Raw genomic sequence first — 22,468 nt, 5'->3', positions numbered from 1 at the left:
CTAGGAAGTTTCTCATGAATTGGATATGTCATACGGAATTTTAGGTAGCACCTTTAGAAGTGGTTGGTAATATTCTTTGTCACTCCTCATTAAATTTTAGTAAAATATGAAGGTGCTATGTTTTTTATAATCACTAAAAGTATAAAGAATTTTTTAAAAATTGGATTCTTAAAAAGAGCAGTTATTTATTATTATTATTTAATTTCATACTCTGTGTGGTTGCATGAAATGATTTTTTACACTCTAAATTTGTTTAAGCTCATACTGCTTATAGCATATAAAATTTCTGTTTTTTCAGACATGACCCCCTTGGTCAGGTTATTATAAGCATTGTAAAAAGTAAAAATTTATGATGACAGAGTAGTTTGAGTGGAAAAAAACTTTTTTAACTTAAGCCATATGTGGATTTTTTTTTGTCTATGCAGTTATGTTAAAATTACATATTGCTTATAACATGACTATGTATAAAGATCTCTCATTAATCTTTTTCTAGTTGAACACAAATGAAAGAAATAGTTTAAATAATACAATAATAAAATAATACAAGTTTTTGGAAAGATATACTTTCCAAAAACTTGTATTAAATGAAATTAGCTAATAAACTGTATTTAAATAAATTTTGGTCCCTGTTTATAATTTATTTAGAAACGAGTAATTTAGTTTTGCAAATTAGGGCTAGCCATTGCTTCATTGAAACTCTTCTTCTTATATAGTTGCATAGCTTTATGAAAGAGTTGCTGAAATAAACTTTAAAAGATCCTGCAGGAAAGTATAGTGATTTTATCACTTTTCACATACTTGAATAGGTGTGCATTTGAATCCTGTCAGAGGCTGGAGAAATTCTTATAGGCCTCTTTAGTCAGGACTTTAGATCTTAGGCAGAGGAAGTTGGGTAGCTTGCATAATGTGCAGAATTTTTTGTGAACTAGTAAAACATGCTGAGCAATATATGACCTAAGATGCCTTAGATGATAAATAAGCAGCAACAACAACTTTGAAAAGTAATAAAAATACTTTTTCCCAACTACAAATGAAATGAGGCAGAACAGTTTTATGTATTGTGTTATGCAGATCTGATGTTATAACAGACAACTTCATTATTTGTTTGTTCAGTGGCAACAACTTAGAGAAAACACATTAAATATTGAATTAAAGTTCAATCTTTTTTATGTATTAGCTGTATTGGCTTCTGATTTTTGGTAGTAAACATTTTTAGTCCTGTAAAATATACTGGGCTAAAAACGTTTGATTCTCCTCTAAGTATTTTGGCCAAAATACTTAGGGAATCACAGCATCTGACATTTATGTCAGTTTATCCCACACCCTAGAGGAGAGTGTCAGCCAAGTTTACTTAGTGTGGTAAGTGTCAGTGCAGCCAGTCCATAGTTGGAGTCATTTGGTATGGTGTCAGTGTAATTGCAGTGTTCATTTGAGACAGATGTACATTTCATTTTTTAACCATACAATACAGTGCTTTCTGGACTGACATCATTGTTATTATATGATGTGCATTCAAGTTATGAGGTCTACAAATTTATTTCTCGTCAAGTACACAAGATACAGAGGTAACTCTTGCCTCACTTTTGAACATAGTCTCCTGGGAGCTGCACACATTTTTATTCCTGTTCTTCCATGCTATGAAGGCTGTGGCAAAAATTTCTTTGGATGTATGTCCCATTGATAAATGGCAGAAGCAGCCGCTTGTTGGCTAGGAAATCTTCTGCTATGAAGAGCATCCTTCATCATTAGGCACAACCAAAAATCACTAGGTGAAAGGTCGGGTGAGTATGCAGGATGTTGGATAACCTCAGTGTTGTTTTCTTTAAACAAATTTTGCACATTTCCAGAATGATGCAGTGAAGCATTGTTCTGATGGAAATGGACGTGATTCAGTCCGTGTGGATGTTTTTTCTGAAGTGCCGGGAGGAATTTTTTTTTTCTTCAGAAATTCTTCATATGAGTTTCCTGTCAGTGTAAAAATTGGGTATAAATGTGTAAGGATTATTCCATCAATATCCCAGAAAACAGCAACCTCATTTTCTCTGCATTTGCAGTAACATGGAAGTTTTTGGGCAGTGGTGAATCAGTATGCTTCCATTGGGCTGACTGACATTTTGTTTCTGGATTGAAGAGTGAAACACATCTCATCCATTGTGACAATTAAGGAAAAGAAAGATCTATTCACTGCAGCATCTCGAGTGACTGTTGCTTCACAGAAGTTAATATGATTGCTTTTTTGTTTCTGAGAAAGCTGCCTTGGAATCCACTGAGCTTTGATACCTTGTTCATTCTGAGATCTTATGAAATATGGTATGCATAGATCCAACAGAAATGGCTGCAGCTGTTACAAGTTCATCTACTGTTGATCTTGTGCCACCCAAAACCATTTCCTCAATCCAGCAGATGTCGGCCTCAGAATAATTGGTTCAATGTCTTCTTTCATGGGATTCATTCTTGCAGGACTTCCATCCTTCACAAAAACTTACGTACCCAGCTACAAACATATCCATGAGGCCTATAGGATAAAATTCTGACATTTCACGATGGATTTCAGATGGACTTTTACCAATGAGGTGGAAAAATTGGATTAGCATTAGTAGAGGCATATGATGCAAGAAAGCAAGCTTATGCAGCAACAGCCAAACAAAAAAAAACACACTTCCATTTCACCCCTCCGTTCGTTCGAAATACCTGTCCAGCTGAGCCTTAAATTTATTTAGGCTATCAACTTCCACAACAAGGGATGGAAGTCTGTTCCACCAACCAACTACCCACTGGCTAAAGGCAAATTTCCACACATCTATCTTTCCTCAATCTGAATTTATGCCCTCTCAGGTGATTATTCTGAGCAAGAAGAAGAATCCCATTGGCATTTAGCATGCTCAAACCATTCAAGGCTTTATACACCTCTATCAGATCACCTCACTGGTGCCTAGTCTCCAGACACTGTAGTTTGCAAAACTTAAGCCTTTCTTCGTAAGAGCATCCCTTTGTTCCATTCACTAATCTTGTTGCCATTCTCTGTACTCGTTCCAGCAGCTCTACATCCTTCTTGAAATGAGGCCTCCAGATCTGTATACAGTACTCAAGGTGTGGCCTGACCATTGCCTTATACAAGGGAATAATCACCTCCTTATCCCTGCTAGAAAAATTCCTGTATATCATTGACAAGACATCATGAGCTACTCTTGCAGCCGGTCTGCACTGCTCAGAGAACTTCATATCTGCCTGCACAATTATCCCCAGGTCCTTTTCATTCTCTACCACTGTCAGTGTAGTACCACAGAGTTGATACGTTGCTCTGGGGTTGGTTTCCCATATGTAGTACTTTACATTTGTCAACGTTAAACTTCATTTGCCACCTCTCAGCCCATCTGCTCAACCTTTCCAGATCCTGTTGCAGCAGCATAGCATTAGTAGTGTCCTTAACAACCCTGCCAACCTTTGTATCGTCTGCAAACTTGAACATTAAGCTTGATATGCCATCATCAATATCATTTATAAATAAAGAAAACAATAATGGACCCAACACTGAACCCTGAGGGACTCCACGATGAGCAGTGTCCATTGATTACCATTCTCTGTCTTCTCCCCCTCAACCATCCCTTTATCCATAGCAGAAATTTGTCTCCAATGCCACACTGCTCCAATTTGTGCAGCAGTCTTCTATGTGCAACAGTATCAAAAGCCTTTCTAAGATCCAAATATATAATATCAAAGTTATTCCCTTCATCCAGTTCTTTTGTGACTGCATCATAGTATCCAATCAAATTGGTCAGGCAAGACTTTCCCTTAACAAAACCATGCTGTGTCCAAGATATAACTAAAGTCTTGTCAAGATGATCCTGCAGTGCTTCCTTAACCAGTGCCTCCATTAATTTTCCTGGAACAGGTTAAACTCACAGGTCTATAATTACTTGTGTCAGTCTTTGATCCTCCTTTGTGAATTGGGGTCACATTTGCACATCTCCAGTCTATGGGTACCTCCCGAGTCCAAGGAAGCTCTCATAATTATATTATGGCTAAGGGTTTGCTTACTTCCTTTGCTGCCTCCTTTAATATAACTGGATAGATCCCATCCACCCCAGGTGCCTTTCTTGTGTTTATCTTCAACAATTTCTCTTACATTTACTCTCAGTTATTACAAGATTATCTAGCTTACTGCCAGAGTTGGGTACACCTCTGGCATTCCCCTCGCTGAATAACTCCTCATGTGTGAATGTCGATGCAAAATGTTCATTTCATTTGTTAGCTACCTGAGCAGGATCATTAACAGTTGAACCATCGATATCAAGTGGACTAATCTGATTCATCCCCTTCCTTCTAGAGTTTACATAAGTAAAGAACTCTTTGCTGTTTTTTTTTTCATCCTTTGCGAAAGATTTCTCGTAATCTGCCTTCGCCTGCCTAACCTCCTTTGTAACTTGGTTACAGACCAGCTTATATCTATCATAGGCTTCTGTGTCACATGTTAATTTATATGTATCCCATGCATTTTTCTTCTCTGCCATACATCTCATTAGTTCATGTGACATCCATTTAGGCCTAAACCTTGAACAATATTTCTTAGTTGGTATGTAAAGCCTAGTAGCTTCCAAGATAAGTTCTTTGAATGTTTCCCATTTTGGATTTGCTGTTGGTAACGTCATCAGTTGGTCCCACTGAATAGAATTTAAATACTGTCTCAGACCATCGTAGTCATCTTTACGAAAGCAAAATCCCTTCCCTTTATCCCTGATGGTAGTTACCTCTTTGAGTAAATCCCACTTCAGCACACTGTGATCATTGCCACCTAGTGGTTCCTTTATCTGCAGATTCTTAATGCATGAAGAATCACTACTGATAATCAGATCATGCGTATTACTCCCTCTAGTTGCCTCCCGAACATGCTGATGTAGAAAACAACCATCCAATAAATCCACAAAAGCCTTACTAGTGTGTGAGTGACCAACCCACAAATTCCAGTCAATATCTGGGAAATGAAAATCCTCCATTATAAGACTCTCTGATTTACTGGCCCACTCAATTTCCGTGTACAGTTTCTTATTATTATACTCATCACAGTCATTAGGCCTATAGTACACTCCTACTCTTTGACATGGTGACCTAAGTAATTAGGTCAGTGAAATAAAAATTTTTATATATCACCTGGTTGTGGGGCATTATAGCCTTAGTTGCTAATGCGCCAATAAAACCCAAGAACCAACCAACCAACACTCCTACTGTCAATTTTGATCTCCCAATGCTTATGTCACACCAAACTTGACTCGACACTGCACTGTCCAGCGATGTCGACTGGCTTCACTTCCTTGGATTTTGAGTTTCTTAACTAATAGCATAACCCCCCTTCCCTTCCTATCCTGTCTATCAATTCTGTACACATTGGAATCCCCAGATTCCAGTTCTGCATTCCTTATATCTGTGACACCATGTCTCTGATATCCCAACAATATCTGCCTTTGATGTTTTGAGCAATACCTCAAATTCATCAAATTTATTTACCAAACTCCTAGCATTGGTGTACACGCAAGAATACATGCACCTGTTTCTATTCTTAGCTACCCTAACACAACCCATGTGTTTACTTGTACCGTAATGACTCCCAGCAGTCTCTGAAATATCCTGCATCTTGTTTTCCAGGCTGCTGCTCATTCCAATAGAAGCAGTGGAAGAATCACTTTCACCTCTGCCAGTGGCTACTGTTAATCTATTAGTCCTTGTATCCCCCCCAAGCCATCAGTTTTCCGACCCACCTAACACTGCCTCGATAGATCAGCAAATATTCTTGCACCCTTTCTATTTAAGTGTATCCCATCCCTGTAGAAGCAGTCTCTCCTGTTAACAAGTACAGTACAGGCTGAAAAAAATTCTACCCCTTGAGCCTTGCACAATCTTTCCAGGGCCGAATTGATTGACAAGGCTCTCATCATATACTCCCTCCTATCGTGTCTGGGCAGAATTGCAGACACTTTCAAATTCAACCCTAATTCACAGCTTTTTTTTCATAGTGACCGTACTTGTTAAGTAATTCTGCCGGTCTCCTGCTCTTAATATCATTAGTGCCAACATGTACAACTATGTCACCTTTTGTGCCCTTAAAAGATGATATCCGCTCTACGTCATCATCAGCCTTTGCCCCTGGCAGACCTATCCTGGTCCTGTTCCATCTATCCTTTTTACAAATCATGTTCCCCGTTTTCCTGACAATAGAGTCACCAACAACTACTAGTTCCTGTGGGACCAGTGCATTTTGCCTTGGGGGTTGCGGCTGTGTTACGTGATGACCTAGGCGCTTCCGTAGCCAGGTGGGCAGGAGCGGCGGTGCGTAGCATACGTTTCTTGATTAGACCAGGGTTCGAGCCTGTGACCACCAAATACAGAGGATGCGGGAAGGTCAGGGAATGACCACCGCATATCCCCGGAGCAATATAGCCTTAATTGCTAATGCTCCTAAAAAAAAAAAAAAAAAACCCAAATAATAGTGTGATGGCCAAATGCAAGCTCTGGCATTGATGTGGGCAACTGAGAGCTTGATGGGCCCCTCAATTTAGATCCTTCGAGGGCATCCACCCTGTCCTTCAAGCTCTCATATAGGCCCATAACAACGCTGAGTTGTCGCCTGATTTCCTTAACACATTGTTCTTGATGAGTGAAGGATGTCATTTTAAGTATTATAAACATAGTGTACTGTTTAGGGTGTTGCAAACAAGACCCACTACATTGTGCTGCCATCTTCTGCAAACATTCAGAACTAATTGGCAGTTAGACTAAAACCAGTCACATATGTGCATTTTGAATATTTTGGTACATTTTGAGAAATAAATTTGGAGACCCTGTAACTTGAATACACTTCATACATTAGCATAACATTTCACAATTTAAACTTTAGATATGTTTAAAAATCAAGACATCCTGCAATGATCTACCTAATTTGTTATCCAGAAAACCTCATGGATATAATGTTTAACAGTTTCAAGGGAAAGCACTATAAACAGGAACTAACAAATAGAAAGGTTCCTGCTCAGCTATTTGCTCTGTGAGGGTGGTAAACCCTCCCTTTGGGGCTCATGGAGAGGCAGCATTATGGCCAGGAATTAAATACATATGAGGGCAACTTGTGTGTGGGAATGGCTTTTTTTTTTTGGCAGTAGTCCAGAGATTTTCACTCAGTTACAAAGGGATTAGTAGGTCTGCCATATTCTTGATTATTTTGCTGAAAACTAGTAGTATCCTGATATCCTATTTTCCATATGATCTTTGAATCTGATTGCTTGTTTTTTTGTTTGTTTAATGCCGCTGTAGCATACAGTTAGATAGATAGATAGATGTAGTCTGTATGCCTGATACAGGGGTCAGAAATAAGGAATATGAGACTTGCTGAACCCTAGATTAGCAAGTTTTGCATTGAAGTAACTATGTCCCTCAAGTAGAAATGTAACATATATGCTCACTTTGAACCATTTCCAAACTTTGGAGTTTACAAATGTTACATTGTGATGAATTTTTTGTTGAAGGCATACTTAACAGATATAGCATGGTTTGGAGTGGTCTTTATATTTGACAGTTAGAGGCTGGGTAAGAATGAAGCTGCCTTTTGAAAGTATGGTTTTAGTTTTGTTAGATAAGGCTATCAATATATACTCCAACCTTTACTGTCATTGTTCCAGCATTTTTTCCATAATTCTGTTGGAATGCTCATTTCTGTTATTATGTCATAGCTAAGTTGAACTGCTTGCCAAAAATTTGAGGAATTCTGATTTTGTGGATGTGGTACCATAGGTTACAAAAGATGACCATGAGGTAGAATGGAAATTTATAGCGATAAGTTCTTTCTTACAAAAAGTATGAGACTTGATTTACTAGTTCCATATAATTGGGTACGCACTATCGGATAAATGAGGATTTAGTGATTGCTGACCACAGGCAGAAATAAAGGGCCCTCACAGGACACCCAGATAAAATTTTATGATTTTCTGCCATGTTTTTGCTGAAATATTACCGAAAATATTCTTAATCATTTTCACCATGGCAACAATACCGCCATAGCGATTATATGTAGTGATCAACAACCTTTTGGAGGCTTCAAATTACATATTTCAGAATATGCACAAGGATCAGACTATTGATTCCAGTAATAGTGTTCGTAGATGCTATTGATTTTATCTTGTCTGTATATTCTATATTATGCCATTATAGTACTAATGACAGTATGCCTTTATCTCTAACTAAAACTAAATCATGCTGTAAGCATCAGTTCAGAAATTTGAAGAGGTGTAACTCACGAACTGTTATGAGTTGGAAGATATTATATAAATCGCTAGAATCAGCAATTGTTAATACTTTAATTTGTGAAATTTCTGAATTTTTTTAAGTTAAAATTTAGAGATATGGAACATAAAAGTGTTGTGTGACTGTGAGTTGTATATGTTATGATAATGGGCTCTTTATTTCCCTTTGAAAGGTATTATTAAATTATTCTGAGTGTTGCATTGTGAATAGGGACCAGAAATGCCCCTCTCCACCAATTTTGCCCATTATATACATATATTAATTACTTAGTTTCAGAATTTTTTGTACTCCCCACCCCACCCCCAATGTTATTTCAATGGCAAAAATGTTACATTTTGAAATTATAACTTTTAATATTTTGATTCAGTGATTAAAATTTATATTGATGGATTCTCTGTACCCTATTCCAGTGGTTTTCAACCTTTTTTTAATAACTGCACCCCTAAGTAATTTATTTTATTTTGCGGCACCTCTACTCAATATATATACAGGGTGTCTCAAAAATATTGGTACAAACGTTTTGGAGAGGTAGGTAACATCTAAAGGAATGTGAATCGCATAGGAACCCATAACCGGAAACGGCACCGTAAGTCAATACACGCCGCTGTTCACCAGTTCGCAAGAGGGGAAAATTTCTGGTTTACTCATTCAAGCAGTAGTCGCAGCATGAAGAGGATGCATCGATATATGAACTGCGAGCTGGCAGACATGCACTTAGTGTATGAATTAGCAGAGGGCCCACACGGTGTGCGCCCTTGACACAACATCGCTTCGCAATAAATGTGTGGGCAGGTATGGTCGGTGACTGCTTAGTCGGCCCATACCTGTTACTATCCCGCATGAACTCTGCTAAATATTGAATCTTTCTTGAACAAGTTCTACCAGGGTTACTTGACGATGTTCCAGCAAATGTGAGACGCAACATTTGGTTTCAACATGACGGGGCGCCTGCCATTATGGAAGATGTGTTCGTGACCATTTGAACAGGCATTTTGGACGTCGATGGATTGGCTGTGGTGGACCCATTGCTTGCCCCCCCCACGCTCACCTGATTTATCGAGCCTTGATTTCTTTCTGTGGGGGCCCCCCTCAAATCTATCGTGTATGAATCGCCTGTGGAGACGGAAATGGATCTCTTGGCGAGACTCGTCTGCACTGCTGCTACTGCCAAAGAAACTCCAGGTGTGTTCGGGTCCGCCAATACATGCTGCGTCGGTGTCATGCATGCATCGCGTCTCATGGTGTAACCTTCCAGCATCTGTTGTAACATCATGAAATGCACCCATCTCGTACTCCATTGTTAATATTATGTCAAATAAATGTTTGCCACTAATTACTGCCTTGTGTCATTTCTGCTTCTTGTGCCTCTGCTACTACTTTCCCGTGACGTTTCTGGTTATGGGTTCCTATGCGATTCACATTCCTTTAGATATTACCTACCTCCCATAAACGTTTGTACCAATATTTTTGAGACATAAAATATAAATGTTATATTTATATATTAAAAATATAACATTTATATTTTTAATATATAATATTAAAAATATAAATGTTATATGATATTTATTACAATAATATAATTATAAAAATTACATTTCATAATACAAATTATATATATACAGTACATATATAATTTTATTCTTTATATAGAAGTACTAAGTAAACATCAATTATAGATGACCACAAAATTAAAAAAGATACTGTACACCTATTTATAATGAAATAAACATATAAATTAAAAAATAATAAGTTTAAGTAACTTAAACCCAAATTACGTGGCACACCTGGAATGTTGTTGTGCACCCCGGTTGAAAACCACTGCCCTATTCTCTCTACCTATACCCTTTTAAATTAATATTTTGCCTTACTTTGTTAGTTTTAAACACGTTTTCTTTCCCCCTTTCTCCCCATGCTATGTCTGATCAAAATCTTAATGCTTTTGAACCCCAAGGGCCTTTCCTTTTGAGATTTTGACCTCAAACCTAAAAAGGAAAAGCCTGGTAAAATTATTTTAACTATATTTTCAAAATCAAGACCCTAAATTATCCTTAACTGACCCTATTTTTATATATCTTATTTAACCCCAGGGGGGCTCATATCTGATGAGTATGGGCTTGGCACACTCTGAGTCCTGAGCTGGATATCATCATCATCATCATCATTCTTCTCTTTCTTGGTGATTTCCTTCTACTTTTCTCTCTCTCTCTCTCATGCTCAGGGTAACTCAAAATTTTTTTTTTTTTTGGCTGGTGCAGCATAAACCTCAGGCTTCCTTGCACCATATGGCTAATAATAATACTAATAAAATGTTTAGTGTTTTAGTGTTAAACTGCTATATTCCTGCTTCCCTTATCCATTAGTGTTAAGAGATTACCTCAGTCTTTTTCGTGGAATGCTTCCAGTCAATTCTCTCATTTTTTTTAATAGTGTTTTTAATTAGTGATTTTAATTATTTATTATCGGAACCAGTTTTAACTATTTATTATGACACAATGTCTTCTCACACTCATGGTCTTGCTGCGGTGGTTTATGTGTTTCGGGGTCGGGTTGGGACTCTCGGCTTTCGATTCCGTTGTGCATCGGATTTGGTCATATCTCTACGAGTGAGGGAATTTATTAATTCATTTTTTCACTTTTTTCATCTTATTTTATTCGTCACATATGAGAGACAATTGACTGGAAACATTCCACGAAAAAGATTGAGGTAATCTCTTACTTTTTAATATATTAAAAAATCGTGGAAGTTATTGAGCCCTGTAGCTCTGAATTTTTTACTAATTAGCGTTAACATTACGTTACAGTGTTATAATGTTTAAAATTATAACATTCCATCATAAAAACACTTCTGTTGCTCTGTTGGGGGTATTTCTAAAGCTCTTCATTGCAGGTTAGTTTTTTAAATAATTTTGAGGTTTTTCTTTTATTTTAATATACCAAACTGTAGTTAATATATAGTTTGAATTCCTAGTAGGCTAGTTTTATTTTTGTACAGTCAGTCCTCGTATAGCATGATAGATGATAGTTGTGTTCCTAGAAACCCTCGTGCAATATAAACAACAGGCCCTATGGGAAAAATAGTTAGGTGCTGACCACCCAAGATTGAACACACATTTGTAACCAGAACATTACCAAACACAATAAATAATCACAATAAAATACTTACGTATTTTATTACGTAATAAAATATTGCTAATGCTTTTGGTTCTATCGTAAGCAAACTTGTTTTTTGTTTGATTTTTCTATCCAAACAGATGACAGCTGTTCCATTTCTTCCAATTCTTTGTGTCTTATTCTAATGATTTTAATTACACTTTGAGTTGTTCCTGCTATGAAAGTTGTTTTTATTTTCTCTGCATTGCCTCATTTAGGTCTGTAACACGTGCAATATCACATGGTCTTTCATTTCGCTCAGAGCGTTTCACAATTTTGTATTTTTTCTCTATCGACAGAAGCGGACTGGCCATAAGCCTTACCAGGGAACCCCGGGTGGACCGGCAGCCCGAAGTGTGATTTTGGCCATAAACCCTAGTATGAGGCCACTATAAATTTTCCCAGGTAAGAATTTTTGACCCAGTCCGCCTCTGTTTATCAATATTGCTTTTTTTTTTCTCTCTGAATCTGCAGTGTCTTCACCAGGACGCTTCCTTTTCACTTTTCACACCTTTTAAGGGAATAAAGCACAATTATAAAACAAGGAAGATATGCAGTATATATGTTGATACACATAAACAAAGCTGCACACGTGTAGCAACTGAATAAACAATACCGTAAAGGCAGAGTTACACTATTAACACCTCACATTTTACTAAAGCTAATGCTAGGGGTTACTACCATAAAACAATTTCCAGTTGGGTTTCTGCTAGCGGAATCTGTTATAAACTGGTAGTAAACTCGATCTAATTGCATTTGCGATTATACTCATAGCTGGAATTGTTGGTTTTTACGTTGTTATGGTGAAATGTGATTCCCCTTCACTGATATAAAAAACATAAATATATTTTCAGAATCTTCACTTCATTCCTATCGTGTTGCGTTCGGTTGGGATGATTCTGCGTTTGACTGCCATTTCTTGTAAACACAAAGGCGAATCGTGCATAAGCGAATTCGGTTCGTGTTATATAAGATATAGTTCCCCTATTTATAAATCATGTATTATGATTTATAAATAGGATAGCCTTTGTTATTGATATTTTGGAAGGAATTTCATAACTTTTGTTTGATAGCTTAAATTTAACTTCTTTAGTGGTTAAAGTTTTGTCAAAAGTTTAATTTCTGCACTATTTTGTTAACATAAATTCTGTAATATATTATAAATTCAAATTTTATAATCTTTCTAAAGTTAAAATTTTACTTAAATTATGGTTGCTACAAGATCCAAATAAAATACAAAGTCTGGGGAAATCGGGACTCAAACGGAAATGCCAATGGGCGTATCCACTGTGTTGTGACTTTGTTGTTTGTATAGCCTTTGGCTTGTATTCTAAGTTTGGTTTAGTAGATAGACCTAGCTCAACTGACGCTCCTTTTCTTTGCAACCAATGTTAGGAGTGTACTGATCTTAAATTACAACTTGTTGCATTATGAGAAGAATTTGAGTCACTGAAAAGTGCTTGCCCTAGAAACAAATATAACTGAGAGATCATCAAGGACTCGTGAATCTCCTGACCTGAAAGTGATGCACCCCCGATTCGGGTCCCAAAAAAGAATAATCAAGTGCAAACTGCTCTGGTCAAAGGTGATCTTGTTTTATTGGGAGAGTCTGTTGTCAGAGAAATGGGTAACCCTTTTTTGAAATAAAGATAGGTAGTTCAGAACCAGAGTGTTTGCCAGGAGCAACAATTAATGATGTTACTAACAGATGGTCAGATTTTAAGAGAGGTAAAGAGAGAATTATTATTCATATGGGGACCAATGACATTAAGCATACACGACTTGACCATCTGTCGGATAAATATAGGACTTTGCTGAAAAAATGCTACGCATTAGGTTGGAATGTTTATGTGTCAAGATTTCTAAGAGGTACAAGCTAAAGGTTATAATGATTTATGCACCAACATCGAGCCATGATGATGAAGAGGTTGAAGAAATGTACACCAAAATTGAGAGTATTAGTATTAGTAATGGCCGCATGGTACAAGAAAGCCTATGGCTTATGCTGCACCAGCCAAAAGAAAAAAAAAAAAAAAAAGGAGAGAGTCTTCTAGATGAGCAGAAAACCCACTGCACTATTATTATGGGAGACTTCAATGCTAAGGTTGGAAAAAGACAAAACAGCGCAGAAAGGGGAACTGTAGGAAATTTTGGAATTGGTGAAATAAATGAAAGAGGTGAAAGACTTGAAGAATTTGCAGAATCTCAAGGACTGTCAGTAATGAACACTTTTTCAAGAAAAGGGTGAACAGAAAGTGGGGAAGAGTCCAAATGGATTAACAACTAATGAAATCGACTTCATCCTCACTGACAGAAGATATATTGTGAATGATCTTACTGTCCTGAATAAGGTAAATGTTGGAAGTGATCACAGAATGGTAAGATGTACACTTGATATAGATGTAGGAAAGGAAAGGAAAAAACTGACTCGAGTAAATAATACAAAGGTCTTTGAGATAACAGAAGAGGAGAAAAAGCAGTATGTACTGGAACTTAAGAAAAAGTTTGAGCTTCTGCAGACTGCTCAGGACCAAGACATCGACGAAAAATATTACAACTTTCTGAAAGTGATAAAGCCCAAGAAACCTATAGGGAAAAAGAAATCCAAAGAAGAAAAAATTAGTCAAGAAACACTTGTTATGATGAACCGAAGGCAAAAAATGAAGAGCAAGATAAACACTGATAAGGAGAAAATTGAGTATACTGAGTTATGCAAAGCCATTAGAAAGAGACTCAGAGAGGACATAAGAAGATTTAACACAAGAAAAGTAGGACAAGTATTAAGGAAAAACAAAATGCTTAAATCAGCAGCCATGAGCAGTAATACAGAAAGACAAATGATACTGAAACTGAAGAATAGCAATGGTGCACTTATAAATAGCAGAGAAGGCATAATTCAAATAGCAGAAGACTACTATAGAGAATTATACAAGGAGCGAGGGAATGATGCAGGGCAGATGGATCGCAAATTAGTAACACATACTGCATACCCGATATTCTTCTTGATGAGGTAGAACATGTGTTGAAGAAAATGAAGAATCAGCAAGCCCTTGGGGAAGCCCTGTAGAGTTGTTAAAATTGGGAGGAAGAGAAATAACACAAGCACTGGCAAGGCTCTTCACGAAATACATTAGAAAAGGTGTGATGCCTAAGGAGTGGAATAATGCAATCATTGTTTTGCTGCATAAGAAAGGAGATAAATTAGAAATTTTTTTTTTTTTTTTTATGTGAACCCCAAACACGAGAGGTATTAGAACCTATAGTACTTAGTACCATGCTTGGGTTGGAGGTTGAGAAGACGAAAGAAGATATTTGTTGACATTGGACTTGAACTTCTGTAGATTGTAATTTTCAGGAAATACGTATGAAGGAAGGTTGTTCCAGAAAACGGCAGTTGAATGAATAAATGAGGAAGATGAAAAGTTGGTTCTGTGGGTTTGAAGTTGGACAGTAAATGGATGCTGGCTGGTGGCGGCACGTGTTCGGACTGTTTTCAAAGAGAGATTGGGAATTATAGAAGCCAATTCAGAAGAACAGTGCCCATGGAAGTATCTGTAGAAGAGGCATGCAGCAGAAACAGTACGTCTATGAGAAAGCGAGAGGAGAGACTCTGTTAGAGATGAATCATTAATTAACCTAACTGCCCTCTTCTGAATGGAATCAAGAAGCCTAAGAGAGGTTTTGGGGGCACCACCCCAGATGTGGGAACAATATTCCATGGCAGGGCGGATTTGCGATTTATACAGAGTGAGCAGCTGTTTGGAAGAAAAGTAAAGGCGAGAGCGAAAGAGAAAACCAAGTTTTTTAGATGCAGAGGAAGCAATATTTGTAATGTGCTTGTGCCAAGAGAGATTAGAAGTCAGGGTAATCCCCAAAAGAGATATATAATTTTGCCTAGAAATCGGAGTGTGACTAAAGATAAGCATAGGAGCAGAAGAATCCTTTTTGCGAGATATAAGACAAGACTGAGTTTTAGAAGGGTTGAAATCAACTAAGTTGTCTTTGCCCCACTGGAGAATTACCTGAAGATCGGCATTTAAGGAATTGATAGCAGATTTTCGACAAGTTGAAGCTGATTGAGCAGGACAAGGTTTCTCAAAGTGGAATGCAATGTGCTATCATCGGCAAAACTATGGATAGGATTTCCAGTTAATGGAAAAGGTCATTAATATACAAGAGGAAAAGAGTGGGGGAAAGAACTGAACCTTGGGGGACACCGGTATTAGTGGAGAAGTTAGAAGACAGAGAGCCATCTACAATCACCCTCAGTGAGCGATCGGAGAGAAAACTGGATAACCAATTACAAAAAACAGTTGGCAAACCATAAGATGGAAGCTTGTTTAGAAGACCTTTATGCCAAACACGATCAAAAGCCTTTGAGATGTCAAGAGCAACTACTTGTGTTTCACCGAACCTTTCCATTGAATTAGTCCATAAATGGTTAACATAAGCCAGAATATCATCAGTGGATCGACACTGACGGAATCCATACTGGCGATCGTTGATCAGACAGAAGGTTTCTAGGTAGTTTAAGAGTTGGCGGTTAATTAATTTCGTCATTACTTTAGACGAAATTAATATTACTAAGGAGTGGGGCTTTAAACCCCGAACCATAAATTTATATTACAAATGTATCATGCTACCAATAATAATGGAGCAGGGGCATGGGGAAACATCAGCATACAGGCTATGAGGAACCAACTGCTACAGGCCCACCCTCCTAGCAATGATCAGAATTTTCAGGACAACCTCCACCTTTGCACTGCAGGTCCTTACTGGCATGGTTCCCCATGTGGAAGTTGCTTGGAGGGCTGCCCTTTGGGCCTGTAGTAGTAGTAGTAGTCTACTTCTACACAAAAAGGAGCATACAGGACAATGCTCACCTCATCCATATGGGCATAAACATGCCGATCTGGATGATGTGAATTGGAACAATGAATGCATTTGTGGAAACAGAGCATCCTGGGGCCACCTGATGTACAAAGACCAACTATATATGGACATCCGGACACAGCTTGAAATTGAGACTAGTTGTTACCTCCAAGATAAAGTACCGGGATTAATTGCAACCCAGGCTCATTGTGCAGCCTTCTATAGGTTTGTTAATGCCCTCTTCAAGCATAGGGTGGTTATTACCTGAGAACAGTGATGGTGACATCCTGACAGGCAAACTCTGACAAGACCAAATTGATCAAACAATGGGACCAATGTGCCAACTGTGACCAAACTTGCATGAGCTTTGCACCAAAGTTTCAGGGGGACCCAGGACAGAGAGAGCGAGTGTACTGAACTGTTAAAAAGTCAGGTTTGACCTAGTGAAACTTTTTGATAACTTTTCCCTCAGTGAGCTCTTCCTTGGGGCAGGTGTTATTTTTTATTTTTTTTTTTACTGCATCCTTCATTCTTGTTGAGGTGACTTGCCATTTAATTTTTATTTTTCTGTCAAATGCAAAAAAAAGTCTTAAAAACAAAATGTTTTTATGCATTATTGTTAACATTAGCCCCGATAGCTTTTAGTATTTCCTTAATAGAGACTTCCCAGATAGTTTTCCCTGGAAATTATATCTTTTTATGGAACTGTGTATATGTATATAATCTCCCCAGATTGGATTTCATTGGTGGCAAGTTCAAATGCTAGGTCCTTGGGCTCTTTGTTCCCTGCTATTTATGGTTAGCTTTCGTCAGGTTTTCTGCTTTTGTATGTTCTTTTTAGGTATGGCAACTTCTGCAGCTGGTCATCCCCACTTTTTTTTTGATAGTTTCTTTGAGATTTATGTGTGTCTTCTTAAGTTTCCTCTTTCATTTGTCCATGTATGCTTTTCTTTTTCTTCTTAGATATATTAGAGGTGATGTATAGAGTCTTGCATATTGTCTCATTTCAGAAGCTAAATTTTTCTGTAATTGCATGAGTTTTTTTTTTTTTTTTTCCCTAAAAGACATCCTGTTTGATCCTTTATTCAGATTTTTCCCAGTGGACGGCTTTGAATGAAAACCTGGTCATTTTATTGAGGGGCAGTTGGCAGTCATAGGTCATGTAAAGCAAGATTTCCCTGTGATCCCTGACTATCTGGTCTTTTTTTTTCACTCAGTGGCAACAAACTGAATTACAGAGGATGAGATGATGCAAGATCAGTGTTTTATTCTCCATATACTGAATTGTAGATCTTACAATTGTGAGGTGGGCTTACGATTATGAATTTTTTTTTGAGGTTATTTATGAAGTCTTAAAGTTTGTTGCCATTTTGTAATAACATCAAAATGGTATAGTTGATTTAGCATTTGCATTCATGTTACAATTAGGTTTGTAGATCCAATGAGGCCTGTTGTATGATCTAGGTAATTGAGATATATAGGGGATAGTCAAAAAGTTCTGAGAGTGGAATTTGAAATACATAGGTACAAAATTCTGTTTTGTTTTTATTATTTTAAACTCAGTGCATTTGCTCTGAAGAGTGAATGTGCTTATTGTGTTTAATCTGCAAAGGATTTGATACATAAAAAAATAAAATAAAATAAATAAATAAATAAAATAAAAATAAAGTTGGGCAGGCTTCAACAGCTGCTTTTAGCTCTTCAGTGAGTTCCACAAAGATGAGACATAACGTTTCTAAAAAAATAAGTCACTTTGGGTCATGATCCGGACACTATGGAGAGGTGGGGTTAACTGTTCAGGGTCGCATAATCTAAAATTCATGAATTCGCATTCATGAATTTTAGTCTGTGCAAGCCTGGCTTTACACATAGGTGCATTGTCACGGTGAAGCAAAACCCAGTGACCAAACTCATCTCATATTTTTTTCCTTGAACTGCATCTTTTAACTTTGGCATAAAATGGGCATAATATCCCCATTATTGTGGCTTTAGGTGCAAGGTGATAAATTAACAACAATCATTTTGTGTTTTCCAGAAAATTGAGGCAAACACTTTTCCAGCTAATGGTTGGTTCAAAACATTTTTGGGTTGGAACCTGGTGCTAAGCAAATTCAAGGTCAGGCAATCCCCTGATTTGTTTTTGTTTTGTTTTGATAATTTGTTTTGTTTTTTCAGAGATGTCCTGCCAAATTACTTTAATGATATGTTTTTATTATCCAAAGCTTAATGGATTTTGGGCTGCAGTTTGGGTTTCACCCTTCTGTAGGTCTTAACCTTTCACCTATATGATGAAAAGTTAAGACCTACGAAATACTCGCATCATATTTAGAGATAGAAATTTTATTCATAGTATAACCAGAAATAACTTTATTTCTATAGGAATTCTTCCTGAATGATTATTCAGGAAGTTTCCCCACATAGTTGGGAAAAGGCCAGATCCTGTCAGAAGAGGAGGAATTTTTCAACTTTTTTCATGCAATGGTTGAGTTAGTTTAATGAAAATTGAATTATTATTATTATTATTTTTTTTTTTTTTTTTGTTTAAACTGGAATCTGAGGATTTTCATCCCTGCAAAGCAGGCAAACTGATAGCAGATGAAATACATGTAGGTTGCAAAAAAGCAAATCAAGTTTAGTTGCCCTAGGATATCAAAGATGAAGGCTCCAATACCTCTTCATGATCTCTACAAGGGATGTTTCTCAGGGAATCTGGCACTTACATTACAATATAGGTGCAAGCTGAACTGAATAAAAATTTGTTTTTGGTAGTTGTTCTGCAAGAAGAATGTAGGTTGTATTACTTACTTATCCATTGCTTGTACTTATTCAGATTCTTGCCAGATTGATCAGGAAACCAGTCTTCTCCATTTAGCTTCATCTTCCCACCATTTCTCTCTCTAGCTCCTCCCAGCTAACACTCTTTGCCTCTTCTTGCCATCTTCTTCCCAGCCTTCCTCTTGGTCTTTTACACTTCATTTCATTTCTAACATCCTATTTTGCAGTCTATTATCCTTCATTCTCTTTAAATGTCCAAATCATCTCAGTCTGTTCATCTCACTCATTTCTTACAATCATTCTTCTCTCACTTTCTTCTGAATGGCCTCATTTCTTACTCTATCTCTCCTGGTTTTTCCACACAAGCCCTCATGGGTAGCACAGTTGGTAGAATTGCCACCCTCTGCATACTTGGTGGGAAAGACCTGGGTTGGAGTCCCATCAGTGGCATGAAGAATTTTATTGGGCCTCTTTTCAAACCGTGGCTGAGTTAGCTGGTCTCAGGCAAGGGTAGCATGGTTTTTTCTCTTGGAAACTCATTTTTTGTCCAGCAAACAGAAAATCGACGACAGAACACGTGCAATTTACAGACAGTATACATGGAGCAATATGGCCTTCATTGCTGATGCTCCTAAAACCCCACTATAACAACAACTTTCCACACACATCTCTCAGAAACATCACTTGAATTCTAATAATATCCTTTACCTGCATTACCCATGATTCTGATCTATAGGTTATTATTGGTACATTAACCATATGCAAATATGGGTAATGTACCAATTATTTTTAAATGCTGAATGGATTATTTGTATATTTATCTATTATTTATGCTTATGTGTGATTCAAGCAGATCTCTTAATGTCCTAATTCTGCATTGTGTTTGAGCTGGTTGTCTATTCCAACTTATTACAGTTTGCAAATGTCTTGCAGCTTATTTGAATGCAGATGGGTTAATAGGAGTACCATCTTGCACTTCTCAGGTACCTCCTTTCTCCAAAAATATTTTAGAATTATAAACATTTTTCCTTTGTTTGTACTTCTACATATCTCCTTATGAATTCTCTCTTCTTTATCTACTGTACTCCCTAAATATCTGAAACTATCCACTTCTATCTTCTTTCTTTCAATAAAGATGTTAATTCCTTGTCATTTTCGTTGCATCACTTAGCATCACTAAACTTTAAATTGTATCGCTTTGCCTCCTCCACCCTACTTTTTGCCTGATCCTGTACCTCCTCCTCCCCACCATTCCCATAAATCATATTAGAAAAAATCATCACTTTCCTTTTTTTTTCCCTATCCCAATCCTTTTCTCCACAGCATTTGCTATATCATTCATTACTAGTATAAACAGTAGAGGTGAGAGTGCACTACCCTGTCTCAGTCTATTATGAATTTCAAACCAGCCTTTGTTTCCAACCATTGTTTTCACATAGCTTTCAGTCTGTCTATGAATGATATCCCTACTCTCTGTTTCCTCCCATGCTATTTCTTCTCTCTACATTATAGCTCTGGTTCATACTATCTTTCTTCTCTCTACACCATCATACGCCTTTTCAATATCCAAAAATGCCACGTTTGGATCCCTTCCATACTAATTGTTTTTCCATCATTTGTCTCACAACAAAAATTAGATCTGTGATCGATCTACCTTTTCTGAAGCTGCTTTGCTCTTCCCCCTCAACCTTTTCTTGTACTCTCTTCCCCACTATTTTGTACAATTTTTCTATGTGACTGGTCAGGGTGATCCCTCTATAATTCTCACATTTTTTCCTGTCTCCTTTTTTATATATAGGCACATAGTGTTGATTGTGAAGTGGCACTGGGGATCACCACACTCTATATATATATATAAAGGAACTCCCTGACTTACGTAAAGGTTGCATTCCGCGGAATGCTACATAAGTCAGATTTTACATAACTTGCAATTTCCCCCATGCTTGTGCAGCACTCGCTGAATTGATTGAACATGTAAATAGAATTATTTATTGCATTTATTAAATTTTTTATCTCATGCGCAGGAAAAATTACAAAAGCATGCAGTTTAAAAAAAATTTTAAAATTATAAAATTACAAAAAAAGAGAGGAGACAGGCATAACTTCAGTAAGTTTTCTCTTGAGCATCGTTGCCAGAATTGACGTCTTTAGCTGATAAATACTCCACTGTGGAGGTTGAGGGCTGTGGAGATTTAGAAGGGGTCAGCCACTCAAACTTACGAAAGAATATAATAATGGATGACTGGACGGTAGCTTTTTTCTTTTCATCGTAGATTTCTTTGTGGCAAGCAAGCATATCATTCACCCCTCTGGTAACTTTTAAGAATCGTTTGCTGTCAGGATCCATCTTCTCAAACCTCTCCATTGCCAATGCAATTTCACGAAACGGCATTCCATCTCTATGGTGATGAAGTGTCTCGGCTCCTCATTTGGTTCATCTTGAGCTTCATCACCATTTTCTTCTTTCACTATCGCTGCCTGAAAGGCAATAATTCTTTGTTAGATAATTCCTTCTGTTCTTCCTCTATTAACTCTTCCACGTCTTTGGCATCAGCCTCCAACTGAAGTAGCTCTGCAACCTTAACAATCTTATCTGTAACATCTTCATATGATTTGTCTTTTTCAAAATCCTTCGAAGCCTTTAACGTGCCGTGGGCATATTTTCTTCCATGCACCATTTAAACAATTTTTAGTAATTTCTGCCCAGGCCTTATTAATGTTTAAGATGCCGTAGTAAATATTGTAAGATTTCTGAGTCTCTTAACGTAAAATTTTTCTCATCGTCTACTGCAGACAATGCCTGAACAAATGTTGGGTGTAAATGGTATGCTTTTAAATTCGAAATAATACCCTGATCCATAGGTTGGATGAGTGAAGTCGTGTTTGGCGGTAGAAATATGATTCTCATGTTGAATTGAAATCATCTAGATGTGTAGGATGTCCAGGAGCATTATCTAATAGAAGCAAAATCTTGAAAGGAACGTTGTTGTCTTTACAATATTTTTTTCAACCTCGAGAATAAGGCAGCATTTAAACCAATCCTCAGAGAGAGAGAGAGATATTGTTATCCATGCTCTTTGGTTTGATCGGAAATACACGTGTAGGGAGGCATTTATCAACGCCCTTAAATGCACGAGGATTTCCAGAATGGTACACAAGCAGTGGTTTTAATCCGTAATCTTCTGCTCATTAGCCCCAAGCAAGAGCGTGGCCCTATCTTTTGATGCTTTGAAACCCGGCATTGTATTTTCCTCTTTGGCAATGTATGTTTGATCCAGCAATTTTAATACAGAAGTCTCGTCAACGTTAAAATTTTTCTGCATTGAATAGCCACCGTTAACAACAATTTTTTTCCAACCCATCACAAAATTTCTCTGAAGCT

General features: G+C 37.3%; 1 protein-coding gene across 5 annotated transcripts in view; it reads left to right on the top strand.

The window, feature by feature from the left end:
* Nt5b (5' nucleotidase B) overlaps nucleotides 1-22,468 on the top strand; it is a 589,792-nt gene that overhangs the window by 546,556 nt on the left and 20,768 nt on the right. For 3 of the 5 annotated variants that reach the window (XM_090374117.1, XM_090374115.1, XM_090374118.1), the window contains exon 16: nucleotides 5-62. In XM_090374117.1, the coding sequence (XP_090230243.1) occupies nucleotides 5-62 (58 nt within the window). Of the gene's footprint in view, nucleotides 1-4; nucleotides 67-17,400; nucleotides 17,445-22,468 lie in introns of those variants that run through there. The other 2 variants (XM_090374119.1, XR_016546972.1) reach the window with 2 other exon arrangements.

This window comes from Mastigoproctus giganteus, chromosome 5 (genome assembly GCF_048544385.1).
Source record: "Mastigoproctus giganteus isolate SK-2022 chromosome 5, ASM4854438v1, whole genome shotgun sequence".
NCBI lineage: Eukaryota > Metazoa > Arthropoda > Arachnida > Uropygi > Thelyphonidae > Mastigoproctus > Mastigoproctus giganteus.
The sequence above is the reverse complement of the archived record's forward strand: the minus strand, read 5'-3'. Positions and strand labels throughout refer to the sequence as shown.